The 23701-nt window shown below is 43.0% G+C and overlaps 2 protein-coding genes across 3 annotated transcripts in view; one reads left to right on the top strand and one right to left on the bottom strand.

Moving 5' to 3' along the window:
- Nucleotides 1-14871, bottom strand: part of LOC146204725 (copper-transporting ATPase 2-like) — a 77381-nt gene extending 62510 nt beyond the window's left edge. For both annotated transcript variants that reach the window (XM_084589442.1, XM_084589443.1), the window contains exons 1-7: nucleotides 14654-14871; nucleotides 14364-14492; nucleotides 13113-14001; nucleotides 10929-11111; nucleotides 10049-10212; nucleotides 8774-8935; nucleotides 6589-6668 (exon numbers count right to left, since the gene is read on the bottom strand). In XM_084589442.1, coding sequence (XP_084445568.1) covers nucleotides 6589-6668; nucleotides 8774-8935; nucleotides 10049-10212; nucleotides 10929-11111; nucleotides 13113-14001; nucleotides 14364-14477 — 1592 coding nt within the window. In that variant the 5' untranslated portion in view covers nucleotides 14478-14492; nucleotides 14654-14871. The remainder of the gene's footprint in view (nucleotides 1-6588; nucleotides 6669-8773; nucleotides 8936-10048; nucleotides 10213-10928; nucleotides 11112-13112; nucleotides 14002-14363; nucleotides 14493-14653) is intronic.
- A 5605-nt stretch (nucleotides 14872-20476) lies between these two features.
- LOC146204726 (ATP-dependent RNA helicase DDX55) overlaps nucleotides 20477-23701 on the top strand; it is a 50164-nt gene continuing 46939 nt past the window's right edge. The window contains exon 1 of the mRNA XM_084589445.1: nucleotides 20477-20767. Coding sequence (XP_084445571.1) covers nucleotides 20657-20767 — 111 coding nt within the window. The 5' untranslated portion in view covers nucleotides 20477-20656. The remainder of the gene's footprint in view (nucleotides 20768-23701) is intronic.

Genomic DNA, 23701 nt, shown 5'->3' on the forward strand with positions numbered 1-23701 from the left:
ACAAAGGCAATTTTCTTGTTTGCTCAAGTGAAAACGGGCTTTTCTCTCTGATCCACTTTACAATTTTTTTTTTATCTGGTTGTAACAAATACATGTGTATTTGTTGCTTATACCATACTGCTCACTTCTTCAGTGATTGAACGAACTTCTGTGAAGGTAGCAAATGCTTCACAGGAACAAAGCCTCAGATTAGAAAAGGAGAAAAAGTGACCATGGCCAATGTCCGGAATAAGTTCAAGAGCCTCTCATCATGCAGTCTGTGGGATGATAACAGCAGTCAAAGTACCTCTGGACCACTGCAGAAGCCAGAATACGGCACTTTGTAGTCAAGCTGTTTGTATGCTTCCGGGACGATGGTGGCTTTTTAATGTTACAAACATTGCCAGTGTCCTTACATGCTGTACAAAAACTCTAACAAAATAAAGTGCTCAGATAAGGTGAGGACAGTGTAAGCAGAAGCACTATGCTAGCAGACAAATTCTGATGAGATAGGGAAGCACCTTGGTCTCCACGTGAAATTTCTCTAAAGGAGAACAGGACTGGTTTAATAACGTATCTCTCGACTGCTTAATCAACGATACTGTTGCCTCACAGCACTTCTGATTTTCACACTTTCTTATTTATCTTTTCTGACCGATCGTGACTCGTACTCAATAACCAGCAAACCAGATAGTGTATGTGAAGGATATTGACCTTTTTCAAGACAAAATGAAATTAAAAATGGTACATGTTTGGTGTTTGTTTGAACTGAAAACTAAACCTTCTATTTATACAGCCCTCTGAATAGTTTTCAACATTCTTTCAACATTTTTTTAGCTCAGCTACTTTGGTCATCGATGAGAAGAGAAGAGTAGCTGGAGAAAGATTTGATGTTGGGAAAGGTTGAGGGTCACCGGAGAAGGGGTAGGCAGCGAACGCGGTGGTTAGATGGAATCCTCGAGGTGCTGCAGATGAAGTTATGTCATGTTAGGAAGATAGTGAGAGACCGAAAGCGTGGCGTGATAAGGTCCACAGGGTCACGAAGGGTCGGACACGACTGAACGACTGAACTGAACTGAATAGTTTTGCATATAAGCCCCACATGCGGGCTTCAGAGCTCTGCACATCAACTCCCCTACTTGTCCAATGGCCACACATGCAACCAGCTCCATAGATCTGCGTAGCTCCTTCTTGAAACAAGGAACATGTCTACCAAATAGTGTGCATTTGCACTTTAATTTCCTGAAGTGATGAGCAGTCAATGACCGGACACATGCACCTAGACATAAGCTACATGGATACAAGGTTTCCCAAGCACTAAAATCACATTCAAGATTTTATATCATGCTCAAGCATTGACACAAATATCTGATAGGAATGTTCACTATGAACGTTATTTTGTTTACGCTGCTCCAACAGCAAATATAAAATCTGCGTTTCAGAGTTAGTTTACTTTTTATTAAACACCCCTAATTCTTTGAGGGACAATATTACATTACTGCCTACAACTTTTTTTTTTTTTTTTTTTTTTTTCAGCAATATCAGCAGGGTCTACACGATTAAAGTGACACTCGCATCTGCTCTCACAGCACTACTCTCACAGCAAGCATTACAAGCAAGTTTCAGAGTCCTGGCAACTTTTTACCAAGAAAACATTTTTGTATCTAAATTTGCTGCCTACATAGTAATACCCTGAAGGTTTCTCTCAGTAACACGGGAAGGGCCTGCATTTCTTAATGCTTCTGTACAATCTTTCTTTACAGTGGTATCTTGCTGCAGCTGCTACCAGTAGTTTCAATACAAAATTTTTGCTCACTACTTTACAATACGACCAAAAAAAAAAAAAAAAACCTAAGAAATAAAGATGGCTTGGTTTATAGAGTTTAAAGTCCCAAAGCAACTCAGGCTAGAAGAGACGCCATAGTGGAGGGCTCCAGAAATTTCAACCACCTGGGGTTCTTGAACGTGCACTGACATCGCACAGCACACGGGCGCCTAGCTTTTCGCCTTCATCGAAAAGTGGCCGCCGAGGCCAGGATTCAATCTCACGTCTTCGGGCGCAGTAGTCGAGCACCGTAACCACTGCAACACCACGGCAGGACAAAAAGAAATAAAGAACACAGGACACTGTATAGCAAAAATGTTCAATGTGGAATTCTTAAGCACAAACACCCACTTTTACAAGCACCAGCACACCTCATGACTAAAAAATAGTCAGACAGGATGTTGGACAGATCTTTTACACAATGGAACAACATTTGCAATCTAGGTAGCCCTGATAATTTCTGAGACCTGGAAAGACTGCAAGTCCAATAAGTTGAACCTTTTCTGGAGCTAAGGGGTACAACAGGCAGACCAGCTACTTACAGTTGCTAAGTGCCATATTTTCTGGTGTATAAGTTGCGGTTTGTTTCTGAAAATTTCGTCACTGCGTGTTAGCCACCGAAGCGACTTATGTACAAAAGAAATCTTCTGGGCCATGGTGCGGCCACGCACTGTCTGCCCCTGAAAAGATGTCTGTGCACTGCGTGATGTCAGCGCAGGTTAAGAGACCATGGTGGTCAAAATTGATCTGGAGCCCATGACTACGACGTCGGTCATGTCCAAATGTCAGTTTAGGACGTTAAAACCAACAATGTACAATTTTTACATGGCAAAATATTTGATGGGCGGTGCATGGATGCACCCGAGTTGGAAAATTACATGCCACAACTACACGCCATCTTCTGCCAAGCACAGCAACTGCATTTCAAAAGAACTTAAAAGTAAAGGCGAATTCCTTGGAAAAAATTAAACATGGCTTAGCTCTACTATGCCTAGATATACATAGCGAAAAGCAGTGACTACCTCAGGATCAGAAGAAGTCAATTTTTCCAGTCTTCTGCGCCGTTCGCAAGCAGCTAAACTCTCCTTGGCTTCCATGTTGAGCGCGCCTAAGTTCACCGGTGTTCTATAATTTGTTTACAGGTAAGGAAAGGCGCAGTATCTGTCACTCGCGAAAGGCAAGAAGCACCGCCTGGTGGCAATGCAACACACTGGTTCCCGCTTGGTCCTCATAGCTGACGGCAGATAGGTGACGCCACATCCTTGACGTCCCCCTAACTGAGTGATTTAGTCTTTGGTACTTTCAAATTGCGTGCCAATCGCAGCACCTGTCACGCGCGGAATCCCGCTATCATCCTCACGGTAGACAAGCAGAATTATGAGCAGCGCTTCACGACCCGCGGCGTGACATAGCGGTAAAGCACTCGGCTGGGGATCCAAGAGATGGAGGTTCGATTACCGGATGGATACTAATTTCTTTTTTAATGAGGAGGAGTCGCACACCTTAAGCGAGCTAGGCAACACCGGCAGAGCTTGGTGAGGGGTCTGAGCATTTGGCCTTGGCTGTGACGTCACGGCATACACGAAGCTTGGCTCTGACCGTCGTAGTGAAGCTTTTCGCTTCAAATACCTGCGCCTCTCCTACTGACGTCACTCGGAGAGTTCGCACATGCGCAGCTGTGGCTAAAAGTGACCACACGCACGCCAGACTCAGTGTTGACTAGCCTAGTGAAGCTTTTTGCTTCAAAACGAAATGCAGCTCATATGCTTTTATAGACAGTTTAATACCAAAGGAAGAAAATGTGCTGTTCATTTAAATATGGTAGCTTGTGAGCAACAAGTTTTATTTCTCAAGCCACTTCTGTTCCAGTCATTTCCGTCCGCCATGGCATCTTAATTGCACTGATCGTTGCAATAGTTTGAACAACCTAGACGCCAGAACCGGTAGCCCAAAGGCCGCCCACAACGCTCCTACATAATTTTCCTTCTTTTGGCCTTAATACAGTCAAACCCGGATATATCGAACTCGAAGGGGATCGCGAAATAGTTCGATATATTGATAATTCGATATACAGAAATCGGCTTGTGACAGCACTTACGATGCGAAAAAACGATACCGTATTTGTCGCGTAATCAACCCACTCGCATAATGAACCCACCCACCCTCCACTTTTGCACCCGAGAATTTGAAAAAAAAAAAAAAATGCGTTAAGGCCAGCTCGCTCACATGCAAGCGACTGAGCGATCTCAGCGACAAGGGGCAGCGACAGAGCGAAAATTTTCAAACTTGTTGGAACTGCATCCCTCTCGCCGCTCGAGCACCGGGGCAGCTCAAAACAAGGTTTCTGTGTCGCCGCGGCGGCCGAAATCACGAGCATTTTTGCTTGCATGTCGATGGCGCGTCAGTCCGTTTCGGTCGTCTCATCCACAGCTCATTGGCAGCGTGCCAAGATGCTGTGCGGAGATAACGTCAGGGTGCGCCTTTATCTTTTGATAGCTCCTGCGGTGGCGGGGAGCGAACTTGGCAGAGTGCCCGTGATGGCTTGATTGCACAAGCCTGGTTCGATTTATCACGCCGCGCTTGGGGCGGGCGTTATGATCGCAGCAGCTCACCACGTGCTTTCGCTGATTCATACATGCAAGGATAAACGATAAAAAAAATAAAAAATAAACATCCCCGCAAAAAAAAAAAAAAAACAAACAAAAAAACAAAACAAAACAAACCTGCCGCTTCTAAACGTCCGCAGCCGCCATATCTTACGCTACGCCACGCGTACAGCACAACGATAAGAAAGGATGACTCTCGCAAAAAAAACAAAACAAAGAGAGAGAGAGAGAGAGAGAGAGCTGCCGCTTCTTAACATCCGCAGGCGCCGTAGCCACGTCAGCCGTCGCGCCGCCGCATGCAGAGGGTTCGCAACACACGCTGGAGAAAGCGTCCGATGTCTGTCTGAAAATGGTCAGCTGGCTTGGCGCATGCGTTGCGCGTGCTGAAGGAGAGAGATAGCTCGGCAAAAGAATGGGCACACCCACGCACATGGCTTGCAAACGTCATGTGCTGGCGCGTGGGAAATGACAACTGCAGATGCACGCGCCTTTGGGGAATGGGCGCGGCGCTGCCCAGACCAGCCGTCGCCGAATTGTCCCCTCTCATTCCTTCCGAGCGTGGCTTGAAAACGTCACGCGGCAAACGGCCAAGGGTGATGCAATCGTCTTTGGGGAAGGCGCACTTTCCAGTGCGTGGCGCGAAGTTCGATATATCGAACGACCGGTGAAATTGAGTTCGATATATGACGCGGCTTTCCTATACTTTTACATGGGATTTTCAAGGGGATATTTCAAGAGTTCGATATAACCAAAATTCGATATATCCGGGTTCGATATAACCGGGTTCGACTGTACCAATAAGAGTTTTTCACCACCATTACCATGCATGCTTCACATCTGTCGCATCGTGTCTTATTCCTCGCTAAACATGGCGTTGCCTGTGAAGCGAAAAGGTTTGGACGTAAAATTCAAGTTGCGTACAGTTGAATTTGACGAGGAGAATGGGTACTGGACTGCAGAAAAGCAGTTTGCAGTTAGCGAAAAAATGATCCTGGACTGGCCCAAAGCCGTGTGCTCCAGACGACGAAGTAAACCATGAAGTCTAGGTAATTGCCTAGTTGGTGTTGCATTTCCCCCTCGCTGCTCTGGACCCCTTTCTCTCCTCCTTTCATTTTCCTTTTTTTTTTTTTTTTTTCTCCGATAGTTTTGTCTAAACACCATTTGTAAGTGCATATACCATTTGTATGCACCAAATAAAAAGTTTAGATAAATAAAGACTTTGGACGCTGCATGCACCTGTGTCAGCACTGTGTATCACGAGAATAGGGGGCATATACGGCGACTGCCGCAAGCCTGTATTTTCGACACACTTTGTCACAGCGTGATCCTCAGCAAGTTTTCTACCGAGTGAACAGGTGCGTCTCATACGCCGGAGTGACTTGGGTTTTATTTTGTTCTTCTGGAAAAAATACTATTTAGAAGAAGTGAGACTTATATACTAGAAACTATGGTACTGTATTTTACACACTAAAAAAAGCAAAACAACAAATAGCAATGCTGCAAAATTTTCACCCACCTTAAACACCCTTTTCCTTACTTGATTTGCAGTACTAGCAAACAACACACTTTTTCTATTTCATGCAGATTTTCCCAAACAATGTAGCACACAAGCTTTTCAGTTTTAAATTAAAATGATGAACCATGTCATGTGCATTCATAAAGAATATGCCAACAATCTATGCCCCATTTTGAAAAATGTCCGTGGCAAAAGAAAAAAATTGGGGAGGTGCTCAAGCTTCGCCTTAACAGTAAACACACCAGTGCCTTTAACACTGCATTTTCATTCTGCAAACTTAAAATATATTTGGTTTAAGTAGACTATTGGGGAAAGGAAGGTGCAATATCTGTCTCACTTTTTGGTGGACACTTACACTTAATTTATAAATTGGTTTATAGGAAAGGAAAGACCCAGTATCTCAGTGGATACCTGAGCCGCTCCGTAAAGGAAGGCCCACCGCCTCAACTAGAGGCCTCCATTTTTTCTATTATAGTTCAAATACTTTCAACAAAAGCCAAGCCAAAACTGGAGTAAGGTGATGGCTTTTTGACCGAATGAGCTGTATATGCTCTCATGTAAGGCTTTTCTGCAAGGCTTCAGTTATATTTATTTCAATAGAAGTTTTATATTAGCATGCCTCAAAGAGATCAAAACAGGTCCATAAAGAAACTCCTACTTACTTCTTTATTTCAGCAACATGTGTAAGATGATCTACATCCAGCTTGTTGACTGCTACAGGGGATGCTTCAAATCCCAGTTCCTGAGCAATGATTATAAGCAAAAAGTACATACATCATGGTGTTAAAGGACCTATCTCAGTTTTTAACATTCATAATATACGAGTCCAAAAAATGCTCCAGATATTAGATAAATGTTTTTAACTGAAATATTCAAAAATTAGGTAACTGAAGTATTCCGCAATAGGTACCAGAAAAAGCTTAGCCACAACAAAGTGAAAAAAATAATCTGTGAACATCATTTTACAAATACCCGAACTGATAATGTGCAGGCAACTTAGTAAATGAAGCTTTCAGAAATGAATCGATCAATAATATCAATGCATACATACTGCAGAAGTGAATTATGCACCAGTGATTGCAGCTACTTTAGCATTAACAACTGCAATATGTCTACGTGGTTAAACTAAAATAGAGTTATTAAATAAAATGTTTTCTTTATATTGCTTTCTGTTAAAAAGATATCATATTACATTACCCTTCAAGGGGGGCAAATAAGGCAGGTAATGTCAAAAATGACTGCAAAGTACTCAATACGGGACAAACCTAACCTGACACGTATGTGCAGTGTCTCCCGTCACACTGATTCCTTTTTTTTATGCCATGCCTTTTTCTTCTGGCACTCATCTTTCTTTTACTTATAAATAAGCAAGTATTCTAACTAGCAATAATTCTAAACTACCATTAAATTTGGACTAAGATTATACAGAAAGTAAGACTTAACAATACAAGTAGAAAAAAAAAATCTAGAACACACTTCAGTCTCGTAAAGACACCATGCAAGTAGAAAAAAATTATCGAACTTGCTTGGTTACCCTTTTTTCTTCCTCTCATAAAGATTGTAAATACATAGTTAAAAAGAAAAGCCCAGTTTTACAGCGCTATGTTAAAAAAAAAAAAGAAACAAACAATTGAGGTCCAAAGAACATTTTAAAGAAGGAAGAAAAACATTTCCAACAGAAAATGGCTGCCCCTAGACAATTTACGAAAGAAAAATAGCCTTTGTACAGTACTTTTAAAGACAATTATGCAAAGGAATGAGCAAGAAAGTGCAAAAGATGAGTGCATACTTAGCTGAATACCAAAGGACACTGGAGTTGGACTTTTAAGGATATGATTTGACAGCATTAATGGCTCTCGTCTGCAGCTCCCCTTGTGGCTCCTTGCTCACATATATGCATGCATTTTGCTACTTGCTTAATCACCATTCCTTAATTTATGCTTCTATTATCTTTTCGCCTACAGTCATAACCTTTCATATTATGTGAAAGACCACCTGACATAAATATAAAGGTGCTTTATCCAAGCTATGTGACTGTGCCTGCATGGCCTAGAATTTCCATCTCACCCTCCCATCTTTAAAAATAGCCCAAGTTGGAAATACCTGCCGACTTGCTATGCTATATGCTCTCGTGATGTCCCACAATGTGACCACCAGTCAAAGCCCGACCATGTCACCTGACAACTACCACCTGCCAGAAGCATGCCCTCGACTTTGCATTCATAATGCCAATGCCCCAAGAGCAGGAACTTGAACACTGTCACGTTAACATGCACATTTCAAAGTCACTAAGCTGTCCAAAATACCATTCCATTTACCATAATATTACCCTAAATTTCGCACTGTACACTGGAAGAGCGATACACAGCAAAAGTAATTCAAGACCGAAGGCATGTTGTCACATAGTGGTGACAAACCCGGCAGCCATATATTAAGACACTGGTATTGCACTTGAACAAAACTCTTTATTGGGTTGACTTGCGCTCGCAAAAAAACTAAGCGAATCGGCAGCGGTGATAACAGCAGACGTGTTTGTTGGTTGTCAAACTAAGAAAGCCCGTTCAATTTAAAGGCGGCGAAGAAACATCTAAAAAAAGCCGCTAATGGTGACTAGCAAAACCTGGAACGTTGCAGAAACACTCGTGAGTGGCTGGAATCTTCGAGATACATCTCGGCGCATCTTGCGCGACAAAGAAAATGATAAAGCTGCGTCTCGCGAAGAGCATGAACAAATAAAGAGTACAGAACTGATCTGTGTGCTACAATTACACTGATAAGGCCACATGCCAGCGGCTGTAACAAATACAGTTTTGAATGGCATGCAACAATATATCTTTCACTACTGACCTCTATAGCTTGGATAAGCCTTCGTGGACCAATAAGTTCTGTGTCGAAAACAAAGTGGCCCCTTTGCATGGCAAGGCTAATTGTTGCTTTTGTCACACCTGGTTGTTTGAGGAGGTTAGATTCAATGGATGCAACACAAGAGGCACACGTCATGCCTCTGATCTGAAATCAGAACAGGAGCTTCCATACAGATGCAAGAAATGTATTTAAAAACAAGTAACAGAAAACAGACTGTTGCCCTTGCCTGATTTCTATGACATTCAATAAATGAGTGAATAATAATGGGTAATGTTGATGCGGCTCAGACAGCATTGTTGATGAAGCTTTTGTTAAAACATCTTAGCATGTACACCAGACCGGAGTTGCCACAATAACTCTCGTCAAGATATTATGATAAGCCTACTGAAATTAAATGCACAAGATGTGTAGCTGTTGAATTTCTTTACCTGTACACCTCAGCTGCGAATGCACATGGGAAAAATCAATATTATTCTAACATTAGGAAGCAAGTTGGGTTGCTTTCGATAAGTTATTAACTGACCTTCAAGAGCTAGCTTACAAATATTTTCAAAGACAAAAGAAGCAGAGTGTACATTCCCCCATGTACATTCCCACTCCCTCGTAACTTAACGAGATTGGAGGAGGTTTCCCTTAGAAGGATAAGAGCTGGGGTGGCCCTTACCCCGTCGGTAAAATGCCGATGGGAATCGCAAGCAGACATCGAACCAACCACATGCCCGAAGTGTTCCACACCAGCTGCAGAAGTGGATGTTCGCCACCTGCTATGGACTTGTGCAGGGACAAGGGCATCAAGGACACAGATTCTGAGCGAAGTGGGACTAACCACAACAAGGGAAGAGGACTTTTCTAAATGGCTCACCGACAACGCTAAGACAGGGTGCCTGCTCCGGTTCCTCACGGAAAACCATTTACATGAGTTTATATAATATGCCTTATGGCAAGCTTGCGTACAAAAAAAAAAAAAAAAGAAATACACAAAACATTGCTGGGCTGTGAAGCAAGGCCATTTTCAGCTTGTCATACTAACTACAAAATTTCTGTCCATCTTTCCATCAAGAATGCGTCCATGCTGGCTTCCCAATACAAGGCAACAAACTACAGCGTTTCTGTTTGGATCCTACGTGCTTACACAGGGATGATATGTGGCTACACCTGAATATAGAACAATATAACAGAACAAGCACGGAAAACTTTTGGTTCATTACTGTTACAAACCACAAACAACAAGAAAAAACAAAACTGGTGCATACTCACTTCCAGATCGATTTCTCCTGGTTGAATGTCTATTGTTTCTATAACTGAAGCATCATAACCAAGTTCTGTTGTCTTCTGCGAAAGCTGCATGGGCGAAACTTTTTCTGGATCATACTTCACTTCTGCCCTTTCTGACAGAAGACTTACGAGTGCCTGCGCAACGCCTAAGGAGCAAAAATTAAGAAAATAAATTATAACAGCATGTATAGTAAGCCACTTCTTTATATGCATCCAGTGAAAGTTTACTGAAACCATGGCCAGTTAGAAAATAGTAATGCAAATAAAACCATCCAGCAAGCCAAAAGTTAAAATTCCACTCTTAGTGACATCACACAAATTTTGGAAGAAATAATAAACAAATGCATGTAATGTTAATAATAAGGCCCACATGGCCCAGTCATTTCTGTTATTTAACCTTCAGCCACACTCCTGCCCATCAAACTATCCAGAAGTAACGCTGAAATGAGGCTTGCAAATTTACAGTGACCCCATATGACATAAACGTAACTTTTGCAATAGGCAGATCAGATTCAACATCCACTCCAGTATCCATGACATATGTCCAAAGTCTGATGCATTACTTCTGCAATATAAAACAATCATGGATTGTCAATGTTAATTTAGTAAAAAGCTCATGACAGTATCCTAGAAAAAACAGCATGTCAGACTCAAGAACTGAAGTGATGAATTGTTAGCTTTTTGAACACTTCAGTCTATCTCCTCAAAGATGCTCGCTAGTACTATGCAGCTACCAAGTGAAGTCTCATTTAAAGCAGTGACTTAAACATTTAATATCAGTGATAAAGGCATTTAAACAAGTATTTAGCCTTTTAAAACTAAATAATAAGGTCTCATATGACGAAGTGCCACTTGAACTTACCATTCACTTTTAAAAGATTTTTTTCAACAGCTGAAACACAGGAGGCACATGTCATGCCTCTGACATGAAGAAAGCATTTCTCTAATGGGACATTTTTTTTGCGTGCTGATTCCGAGGAGACTTTTGCCACCGCTGGCAAATACAATGTATTTCCTGCTGATGAGAATATTCTGTCTCCTGAACCTGTAAAAAAATTATTGGGAAAGGCATTCAGGCCCACTGTGAAACACTGTAAAGTTGTACACAGCTAGATGTGCTTTTTAGTTTGCTGAAGTCAGTTAAACTGAAGAATTGCATGCAAAACAAATTAAAAGAAGAGATGAAAATAACTCTATGCTTATATTTTTTTTTCTTTTAAGGTGCACCCCAGTACTTAGACTATGAAAGCCTACATATCTGCTTTCTACAGAAACTTAAATCAGCAACTATAAAATCAGTTCAGCTTTGCTGTGTTTGGTTTGATGGCACATAAAAAGCTAAGGCTATAAAGCACAAAACACGAGGTTACAAAAGTCTGCTCAATGTTTCATTTTTTTGTGTCAACAATTGTTTAAGATGTTTGCTTTTAAACAAATGTATAAACCTATGACAAATCAAAACATGCATTTTCACCTAAAAGTAATAATTAGAGTAAGGTGAAGTAAATTGAAAGCAAGAAAAAGGGACATGTTCATGGTACAGTAGCTTAAGATATTTTCTTAGTATCTGTAGTTTTGTACATGAGAATAACACAAGGGTAACTGAAGTTTCATATCCATATATTTTGCATAAAGGAATGTCTGTTTTGTCAGTAAGAAGGTATGTGTAAGGTGTGTGTGTGTCTGTGTGTATCTAGTGCGAAGACAGGTTAAAATTACTTTGCTGAAGTGTTCCTGATGCCTGCATGGCTTCCATTCTTCTATGACGGGCTTTCCAAAGTGCCATGTGTTATTTACGTCATTATTCCACACTTTCTGCCACCTATGGTCAAATTTACCATATATTAACTTCATGCAGTCTCTGTGGGGGCAAAACCATTTCCTTTGTTTCACCACTGCAAGCTTTGAAAGCACGTGTCACCTCCTGTATTGCCATTTATACTCATCTGACCCAGCCGAATTTTATTGTATGTCCTTGTGTTGTGACCTTTTTTACATTGTGTACGACGCTGTCTGCTAAATAAACATAGTTTAAAAATTTTACAAGGGCTGGTGAGCTTCCCCACATTCCTAAACAGCCAACTTCAAAATAAATAACAAAAGCCCCTGACGAGGCGCCCATGCTTTTCTTAAAAATTTGACATTCACATACCTGAACTTATTATGCACACTTTGGCAGATTATAACAAAGTGAGTGCCAAGACAATAAACATTAAAAACCAAGAGAGCTCTTAAAAACAGTGCCACCTCCATGCAGCAACTTTAATCACTTTTTGCATCACCTAAAACTTACAACTACAAAGGGACCATCTAGTTTTTTTCCTTTGAAATAAAAGTAGGCACTGCACCATCAGTGTCAACCGAACGATACAATAGCCAGCTGCTAAACATTTTATCTAAGACTTTCCTGCAGAGCATCAATAAACAAGTAGTCAAGGACAACTAAGAGGCTCCCACAGAGCATCAATAAACAAGTAGCCAAGGATAACTAAGAGGTTCCTGCAGAGCATTAAAAAACAAGTAGCCAAGGAAGACTTGTTGCTGGTCTAGCTGGTGCAATTTTGGGGAATAAAGTCAGTATGATGCAAGATGAACACTAGAGGGGAACACAAGACAGGGCACTACTAACAACTTGTTTGTAGTTCCCAAGAGTAAACAGCAGTGTTTCCCTTGTGTAGCTTCCAGCTTAAACCATACTAAAAAATAAAGCAGTGTGGCATGTCAGGATAATACATTTCAATATTAGAGGAATGGCTAGAAAAGCTGACCTATTCCGATGGCCATTAGCGTAAAAAGGGTTCATGACTCAACGATGCACTTCCATTCTAGAAAAGAGAAACTTGCTCCATTTACATTTACCAATACTTTAAACAATACTCATCGTGGGCAACCTGCACATGCTGAATGACACTGCAGAAAAGTGCTTACACCATGCTAGAGAAATAGATTGCAATTTCAGCTACAGCAACATTAAGCTACAGTAGATTAACTAGTGCAGGGAAATACAGGGAATACAGAACCCAAGAAATTCAAAGTAAGCACTTACCAGAGTCCAAGGAAGAAATAACTGGGCATGAAGCAGCTTTGCTGAAGTGAATTTCAAGAAGTGGTGTGTCCTCAGCTATAACAGATTCTCTTCGTGCCTGCTCTTTCAAAGTACACTCATAGCCAGCATCAGTGATAATTTCTACAATCTTTTGGCTCGTCAACACTGAAGGAATGTACACAACAGCCGCAGTACTTTCTTGGAGAGACACTTTGACACCTTCAACTCCATCAGTATGAGACAACAGACCCTCCAAGGATGAAACACAAGACATACATGTCATACCAGCAACACTGAACAATGCTGAAACTAAGTCTGGTGGTCCTTGCTCACTGATGATTGTTGCTGAATAGCCAGCACTGCAGACGGCTCGACACAGGTCCTGTGCTTTTACTTCATAGCTACGAAAATTGATCAGCACTTTTTGCTCTTCAAGTGACACAAAGACAGACTGGACACCTGGCTTTGCAAGAAGCACTCTTTCAACTGAAAGAACACACAGGTTGCAAGAGACACCATCCACAGAGAGTGTGACCGATGATGGCTGGATGCTTTCAGGCAACGTCACAACGAATCCAAGGTTATTGACTGTAGACTGAATAGCTAGAGGGTCGGTTTGAGTTGTTTCATATGTGACATTTGCTCTGCCCTTGTCTAAAGAAACATCAACACGACAGACACCCTTGATTTGTGCAACACTAGTAGTCACTTTGCCAACACACTCATTGCACATCATGCCACCAATAAGTAGGGTGATGTCCTCAAGGCTAGGGCGGGTGTTCTTGGTGCGTGCGTTGAAGCCACTTTCTATTACTGCTCGGGTGATTTCACGCAGAGTAACCTCGGTAGGATCATACTCGACAATCGCCTCATTCTCCTCCAGATCCACCTGAAATGAGTAGTTGTACGAGCCCGTAACGTATCTTCTGCGGAGGCAGCAAACAGTTTCATATTGCACGCAGGAAGCTGAGATCCGACACCATGTCCACTACATGCCATTGTAGTCTGACAAGCACAGCTACGACCTAATAGTGCCGTCGAAGTCGCGAAAAATGGTCTAAATGGCATGCGCAGTTTAACTTAAGCGAATGAGAACAAATATTACAATAAGTATCGTGCGGTATGCAAGGTACGCTTCGGGACAGATCATTACGAAGTAAATATAGACTATTATTTTAGTGTGGCGCAAGCCAAATGTACAGATGTGTCAGTATCTGTAATGAGAACTTCGTGGGCCATTGATGTGTTTACCTGAACATTTCCAACACCGCTGAGGTTCGCCAACTTCTTATGTATTATTTCCACGCAAACAGGGCATGTCATTCCTTCTAATAAAATAACGTCTTTTCGCATTGTAGGAGCCATGGTATACCTGAGATGCTGGAAAAGATGAAAGACGAAAATCACAGCAAGCTGCGTGGACTCTAGCTGAACGCGCATATTTAAATCTGCGTACTACAAGTGCGACTGCATTAATACATTCTAAATGTTCAGTCAGCAGCGATTTCAAAACAAAATACATTTGCGTCAGCAAGACATACCTTCAAAAATATAACTTCCTCTAATTGTTAACAGAAACAAGAGCACTTGCAATCAAACAATCAGCAAAAGAGTACTCAAAATGTGAGGCAAAAGCTAAGAGCAGAAACTAATACTGCTAATACTGTCACAGCCATGGAAGATGCACGGAAGATGTCACTAAACCATCCGACAAAACCGAAACAGCTTCAGCCACGTGACGGGCCCATGGATCTAGCCCCGTAGTATAGTGCCTAGAATATACTGGCTAGTGTGCCGAGGGCACGCGCTGGCGTGTCCGGCGCGGTGATGCCTTCCCGCCGCCACCGCGGGGCGGCGCTACCAATAGCTAAGGTGCTATCGCTCCGCGTTCGCGGCCTCGGCAGCATAGGCGGCATATAGGTCCGGATAGCGTGCTGCGCCTTTCACTGCGAAACCTGTCTCTTGACGGTTTAAGCGCACTTTGTGTCTAAAAACAGTCTTGGTGGAAGACATTCATACCGTCCTAGTACTGTGCGGAGAAAATCATACGCTCAAATAGCGCTCGAGGAAGCGTTTAACAAATACTGTCTGGTCCATGTCTGCTATATATCTGTTTTATTTATTCAGCTGAACCGGATAAGGTCTTAAGCAGAACACATATTGATTTCCTGATATCCAGCGAGAGAAGAAATTTGAGAAAACCACCTAAAGTTGACACGTTGGTTGCAATAGTTTGTTAATCTTTGATTAAACGATCGAGTCCGGGCCGGATTCAATATATTGCTATGAAATATTCCGATGACGATTTTATTTGATCTAGGGCCACTCGATTGCGATCCACGCATCGCGATTGCGGATGTAAGGTATCGTATGCATCTTCCTTCTGAGTGAGCGCTCAGTCAGCCCAGGTGGTTGTCCCGAATTATGGGAACTATATATTCTCAATCGCGATCTAACCCGGAACGGATCGACGACGACTGTTATTGTCCGTGTGACACAGGTATCAGAAAATACCCTTAATATTTTACACTGTTCATTAATCCAACTTTGAATTTTATTTACTCTTCGGTCTTTTCTTATGGTCCATGGTATATCGCGATGCCGCAGTCAAGTGCTACGAACGTCAATACGTATACGGGCCTCATGCTTTCGGATAGGTTACGTCGACGTTTCTGCAATTCAGTCATGCTTATTGCTAAGGTGATATATATCAGGTTAGTGACGTTTTATAGCGTCACATATATGCTACAGAAAAGAAGGGCGATCTTGCTTTTTCGTAACGTATATTGCACGCGCGCATGTTTTCAAAGATCGCATATGCGACAATAAACACAAGCAGTCTGAATCTGACTTCAGTTTTTGTTCTTACTCTTTATTCATTTGTTTTATTAGGAAGTCACTTAATTGTTGCTTCATACATAAATGATTATTATGCGGTGTGCTTTCTTTTGTAACAGAAGGAAAGGCAAGAAACAAAAGTGGTGATTGTATCACTGATTCTTTTTTTTTACAAAGTCTACAATATAGTAAAATTTGAGCAAAAAGGCGCAGCAACAATAAACAAGTAAAAATATAGAAATGCACCGCTAAAGGTTTTGGAGAAAGGCCGCACATATGACACCGCAATAATTTTAAAGTAGTCTGATACCAATTTTTGGTGGTATATTAATTTTTTTTTTTCACTTGCTAATGATGCGCTAGATATTCGTGTATAATTCTCCACGTGGTTTCTCGCTTACCACCGCTAAGTAATTTATAATTAATTTTACTTTTTTCACCAGTTTCGGCTTCGCGGTTTCAGCAGCCGAGCGGTTGTTGTACGGTCACAATTGTATAGGTCACGCGCGGGATTAAAAAAAAAAAAAAAAAAAAAAAAAAAGCTTCAACCGCAGACTCACTTTAGCTCCTCATTTTGCGCTTTCAATAGAGCCACTTGTTCCGCGCTCCATGCCAGTTTTCTCTTAGCTCTTCTCAGAGCGCGAGAAAGGTTGCAGCATTTATTTGGCTAGTTGCATGCTTTTTCCTTCTTTCTGCGCATCTTGTGTAAGCCTCCGCTGGTATTTGCATTAAGCGCAGCTAACCCCTTCAGAGTTGACGGTCAAGCGACACTTTTTCTGCAAAATACATTCCCATGAATGATATATGTGCTTCCTGAATCAGCTGGTTGCAGGCCACATTCGGAACAAAGACCCTCCAGTGCACTCTACCTATATAGCTCTATCTTCAGCTTTAGATATTGTTGTATTGTACGCGCTTGTTTTTTTTTCTTTTCCGAGAATATACACTATTGTGTCCACAGAACTGCGTTCAGGCTTCCAAAAGTTATCACTTTTTCTATGTACAAAGTGACAAAGTTCCTTTTCTTTTTTCTTTTTTTTTTTTTTTTTTAGGCTCGATAACGCGCGTAGGCTACAGATCCAGCAGGTGCTTCGGTTAATTTGGTCCAAGTTGCAGGTATGTAAATTGAGTCAAACGGATCCCGAGGCTCAAAGCTGCACGTCTGCTGCTGCGGGCATGAGTTCTCGCTCGGCTCTTCTGCTGCCAGCTCCTTCCCAAGCAACCACCGACATCCATCGGACGGCCAATGGCCATCCGTTTCGGATGTTCCGGATGGCCGATGGACGTCCGCGAACAGCCAGTGGACGTCCGTCGGCCGTCCGATGGGTGTCCAAATGGACATGTTTGTCTGGCCAATGGACGTCCATTTCGGACGTCCGTTCCCGGACCTTCCTCGCATATTCGCATATATGCTGCATGCATGCTTTTTTCGCTCCCACGAGGCAATAAAATAGAAAAGCAGCTTAGAGTACAACAGGCATATTTTTATTGTAAAATGTCTAATTCATCACTATGACGTAAAACTTGAAGCGCACATCTTCCGTGATGAAGTGGAAGCAACCAGCTTTCTGCAAAAAGAAAAAAAAAACAGGTTAGTAAATAGCCTGTAGCTCATGCACAGCATAATCCTTGATTCGAGGTTTTCTGGAGGCCAATAACAAGAAAATTGAGTATTTCTCATATTGTACCTGCCCTACAACACTTGTTACAAGCAGTCTCAAATATCAGCGAGGTTCTGCCCTCCTTTCCCTTAGTTCACGCCAGTTATATCGCACCCGCTATCTTTCGAATATCACATAGATTCATCTGCAATGCTTCAAGGATAAAGCTAAATAAGCTGGACAGTTCAGAAGGCAGTATCATACAGGCCATACCTAAATTAAAATAAGCTGATAACGCGCTTCAATAATTTCAAGCACAGAAAAGGCCACTCGCTATCTGAAATGCTTTTCTTTTTCTTTTTTTTTTTTTGTAGTGGTGCACAACTTTCAAGCTCGCGAGCTTGGGCGATTATCGCTTATCGCATTGTACAGGAGCAGTTATGCATTTTATCACTGTAATGCACTGCAGCGCAGACTGTGCCCTCGCAACCTGCAACTTGCGAAGGCAAGCATATTAAAAAAAAAAATCTGACGACCGACTGTTTACTCAGCGCCTTGGTTGACGAAAACAAGGAGGTTTGTTATAAGCTTCGCAAGATAGCAAGAGTGGAACGCGATAGCACTTCCAGCAATTTCCTAGTTTGCGTAGAGGAGAGGGAGAGCCAACTCACTCGACATACACGGACGCCACCGCGCCGATTACTCCTGGTTTTCGGTGTAACTAGTTCATTAATGCTCTCGCGTTGAAATGTGTCAGTAGGTTCACTGCGCTGTTACATATTCATACAATTTTCGCTGCGCAGATTTTCACGAAGCTCGATCGCAGTACTCACTTTCAAACGCGGTCGCTTTCGCCGGAGTCGTCCGTCCTGATGTGTTATCGTCGTGAACCACTGTTGCTCCAAGGGGGTAATCCTTTCACACTAGGAACTGGCACAACTGCGCAATCGTTGTCCTTGCAGCGCACACAGATGGGTGAAGGCATTAGAGCATAGTTGCTGCACCCGCACAGAACGAAAAAAAAAAAACTGCTGCCGCGAGCCGCGGCGGCAGGACGACAGCAGGCAATGGCGGCAAAGAAACACGTGGTACGAAACTACGGCAGAAACATTCATGTGCAGAAATGAATTGGCCGTAATAAGTTAACACTATATTTTTACTGAATATTGTGTTTCTTTAAATAGGTACCCTTTCTTGTGAGGATATTCAAGCAAAACCTACCATCGCCCCCCCCCCCCTTCCACACACACACACACTGCGATGGAATACGCAACTTTCAACCGAACAGTACGGCCGCCGGCCGGTGGGGACTGGCGGGGGTTTCAAACAGCAAAAAAACTATTTTTGTAAAGACCTTTAGTGCAAGGTAATCCGGCGCTTTCGTTCGCCAAGACGTGGTCGTGGACCATCATGGATGGCGAAGCCGCGCAGGTGGTACATGTAATACATACGTTAAGGCTCAGCTAGAGTAACAATTGAAGATCACGACCGCCGCTACCAACGGATACAACGAATTGCGACATGAAAGCTGAGAAATTAATGACAATCGCCCCATACTGTGTATGTGCCAGAGTTTTTTAGGCCAACCAGCTAATCATTTGGCATATAATACAATTCGCTATATCAGGGGCCGAATGGAAGTTGCAAACATAACTGGATTTCCTATTGGAATTTTGAGTACCATTGGAAAATCCGAATGGAATTTTACACGCAATTGGAACTATTTGGAATGCCCAATTGGTATTTGCAGAACCATTTGGTTAATCCAACTGGACTAATCCATCGGAGAGGTGGTGTCCAATATTGGGTCCAGATGTAACCATTTGCAGGTCCCAATTGGCCCCAATGTTTTTTCTTTTTTTTTTTGACCAGGCAGGACACATCTCGAGCATTGAAGACAAGTGTGAATGTTGAAACAGAATTTTGTCAGCGAGAAAATATATGTCCTGGAAACATACTCGTCCGTACGTACATCGGACGTACACCTCGTCTCTCATGCGGATATACAAAAACGGACGTAGTATGTACCTCTGACGAACGTACGAATACGGATGTCCGAAACCGGAGGTTGTACGTATGTCCGACGGACGTACAATTTCGGAAAAGGACGTTAGGCTCTAGCTCGGACGTACAACGGACGTCGGTGGTTGCTTGGGTTGGAAGCATTGTCAAACATCCTTGACGGTGCGTGCATGGCTGTCGTCTGCACCACTGGCATATTACGGCACTGCGTTTTTGTCGTTTAGCGGCCGGTTGGTCACAGAGGTTCCAACTTTCTTTTCGATGTCTTCTTAGGCAGAAGATGGTTCGGATAATGGTCGAATAGCGTTGGCACGGTTTCGGGCTTAATTCGTGGTCTATCTCTAGCGAGCTCGTTGACGATGCCGTTTACTGTCACTTTGAACGTTCTCTCGATGTAGCTCTCCTCAAAATATTTTTCGCAGACAACACACGTTGAAGTCAACTTGCGGTCCTGTCTTTTAATCAGCCGCTTCCACTACGCAAGCTGCGCAGGGTCCGATGGCACACCGAACATAGAAACCTAGTCCTGAGCGGTAGAGCGACACGAAACATGTCTTTTCCCTGCCCTGATGCTTTATTTTTAGCATCATTAGTCGTTGCAAATTTAATTATCTCATATGAATGCAAGAAACAGAACGACTAAAACAAAAGAACAGCGTAGACGCGTCCAAGGCGCTCGAACCCACTGATGGCTCGGCCAGCGCAGCTGCGGCAAATCAAGGGCGCGCCGGCGGCCGACGGCGTCGACGGCACCTTTACGATGAGCAGCGCCCCTGGCGGCCAAAGTTGGAAGGCATCGCCGGCGCGGACACCTCCTCCCATTGAGAGAGCCCTCCGCACGGCACACTAGCCAGTATATTCTAGGCACTATACCCGTAGTTATGTAGTCATGGCAAGGCCATGCCAGCATCCGTTCCATGGCCGGTAGAAAAGCCAGAAGCAGCCAACTATGCCCAACATGCTAAACGGCGCTGGCCAAACATTAGCACGTGGTTGTGATAACTGTGGTTGGTGTCTGCGGCATGTCTGTGGTGTGTTGTAGCATCGAACGCTTAGAAGAGAACTGAATCACATTTTGGCACTATGTCTGAGAACGTTGATTCATCATGGTCCGTATGGACGTCATTGAAGATACACGACGAAGTCCGAAAAGCTGTTCAAGAACTGAAGTTTGAGGAAATGACCCCCGTGCAGGCAAGTATATAAGCGTTGAGCATTCAAGTATACAAAACTACTCATCGAATTGTGCACAGCTGGTTAGTTGCCACTAAACGCTTAAAAGTGAGCTATTGTTTCCTGCACCTGATTGGCAGTTCCCAACACAAATTTCGAGGTGTATGCTGTCCATATTGCTTGCATGTGTTGATGTGTGCATTGCTTGAACCCGCGGCAGGTTTGCGAAATCGTAAGTGTATGGCGTGTGAATTTTACTTCTTAGTTTAACCCCTCCGGCCGTTTACATCAATAGTTTGCAGCTATGCACAACATTGTTCGTGTTAGTATCGGCAAGAGAAAGCACTATTGGCTTTGCTAGGTCTTTCGTTTGCATGCACTTATCCGCGACACTAGCGTTGATTGCAGATATAGCGCAGCGCGTTGGAAAAAAAAAAAAAAAAAAAGAAAAAGCGCTGCTAATTACCATTAGCAGCGCTTTTGGCCTTAAGACATGGAGTTTGTTTTAAATTATATTGTGTGTAAGCCCAGCAATTAGCAAATACAAACGCGACAAACTCCATGCCTTAAGGCCAAAAGCGCTGCTAATTACCATTAGCAGCGCTTTTGGCCTTAAGGCATGGAGTTCGTCGCGTTTGTATTTGCTAATTGATGGGCTTACACACAATATAATTTAAAACTTATTTTATCTGTGCTCTAGAAACTGAGGATTAGTGATAAATCTACTGTCCGTTCGTGGCCAGTGTGACTGCTTCAGGTCCCGAAAAACGAGCCGCGGACACGCACCGTCTTTGTTGGTTTTCGCTCTTTCTAATGCACGCGATCGTTCTTTCCAAAAGAATGTACTGCAGGGCCCTTCCAGCGAAAAAAAAAAAAAAAAGAGGGTGTCTCATACCCCTGTCACACGAGCAAGTTTAATGTCATTCGATAGCATCTAATGTCATTATTCCCATGCTACACGAGAAAATTTAATGTCATTAGGTTCGAATGACGTTCTTCATCGAATGAGTTTGGGGAACTCATTCGCATTCGATCGCGAACCGAATGTGTACTCTTGACGCCAGATACGCAGCAGAAACAAGTAACGCAATAACATATTCTGCGCACATTGAAATTTAAAAATTATATTTCTAAAGTTTTGTTTTAAAACCTGTTAATTTTGGTGTAAAATTATTAGCACTGCAGGCTCTCGCGGAACGGCATTACTCTCGGTCACAGCAGTGTCCAGTAATTGCAGCGACTCACGATAATTTTGGGCTCTGTGTTCCTTGGTAACCGCATCTCCCCGTATGTTTATCTCGGAACTATTTAAAGTTTGGACTGAGCGCCTCACAGTTTGGACGCCAATTGCATGCTCTACGTGTCTCCGTGCGTCTCCGCATTGTGTATAGGCAACCTGCAGTGGCCAGGCGGCGCTACTGGAGCGCAGCGTTCAGCGCCGCCAACGGCGGCGCCGAGTAATCTGAGTAGGCTGGCGCGGTCGGGTTGCGTTCGCGTTGTACGGCTAGAAGCATCTCGGCTCTCATTTTCTGCAGTTTTAAGGCAATCGAATGTCTTGAGAGCTACTTCCGAAAACCAATACTGACGAAAGGACACCGCCTGTTCGAGAATGCTCATGTTTAAAACGTGAACGGTGTCGACGTCACCGCGAAGTGCGCGCCGCTCGCGACGGAACACCCGCGCGCACAGCTTTGAATGTCGCGTGAGTAGACGGAATTTTTTTTAACGAAATTTATTCTCTCAGGGTATTAGTCGGATATGTGATGATGAATTAAGAAATAATTAAATGAATGAAAAATGTTGTAAACGTAGCTTTTCATTCACCTATTGCGTTCACACCTCGTACCCAAGCATTGAAAGTGCAGAGAGAACCTGAGAAGAGATTGATCTCCATTTCTTCTTTTTTTGTTCTTGCTGTTTGATTACAGCAGCATAATAATTTCCTCGCGGTTTTGCTTTAAAGTTTAATACCATGACGAACACTTTTGTTCGTGGTGCACCTTTCGACAGTGCCGCGGAAGTTACAGGAGGCATGGTGCGGTACCCGCTACGGATGTCGTGGCGATTGCAAGCACTGTGCGGTTGTAGCGTGCGTCATCAATGAAAACTGTGCGTGCCGGGGGCGGGGAGTAGGGGGCCTCCTACACCATTGGAAAAATAAAGCCCTTAACAACAACAATAACTGGCATGCATTTTGTATCTCTGTACCTCTAGCTTGGGGAAAGCCGGCGGGAAATGCTGGCACTCAACGGCAAAGCTTTCGTAACGGAGGTCGTTAAGAGTTAGAATTTTTTACTGTTGTTACTAATGATGAAATATTCTATCGTCTGAGACAAGAGACTCTTGAGTAGCTTGAGCAGTCGGTGAAAAAAATATTTGGCGCGGAACAATAGAACGTTCCATTCTCAGCGTACACAGTATCACGGGCCTCTATACACTCCGCCACTTCAACTTTTTCAGCACCTTCTTAAGAACTAACTTACAGATAAATATGCTTATTGAAATCTGTAATTGGAAGCTTTGAAGATATTTTGGCTTTGTGGTTCCGAATAGACACCGCATTAGAAATCCGGTTCACAGATCCACGAACATTTTTTTTTTTATTTCGCCTCCGTTGAAATGCGGCTGGAATACGATGCTGCGGCTGCACGGCTTTGTTGATTTTCTGGACGTATGCCACTCGACCTTGCACAGCATATACCAGTACACGCCAAATTTTACAGCGCGTACTGAGTAGTGTGCCCCAACCAGCGTGCGACTCCCTGAGTCAGAAGTTTATACCGTTTCCTCCGCTCACGGGCAATCGTCTTATTTTAGCTTCTTGGCGTCTGTACGCCAATGGCCCCATAACAAAACAAATTTCAGTTACATTACTCTCTCGCAGCCAATATCTCCTTCTCTCATCATTCTCCCAGCAAGCGGTACGCTTAGGTCTCCTTCGTGATTGTGGTAGTC

Source organism: Amblyomma maculatum, chromosome 1, assembly GCF_055883805.1.
Source record: "Amblyomma maculatum isolate TAMU_Amacu chromosome 1, ASM5588380v1, whole genome shotgun sequence".
NCBI lineage: Eukaryota > Metazoa > Arthropoda > Arachnida > Ixodida > Ixodidae > Amblyomma > Amblyomma maculatum.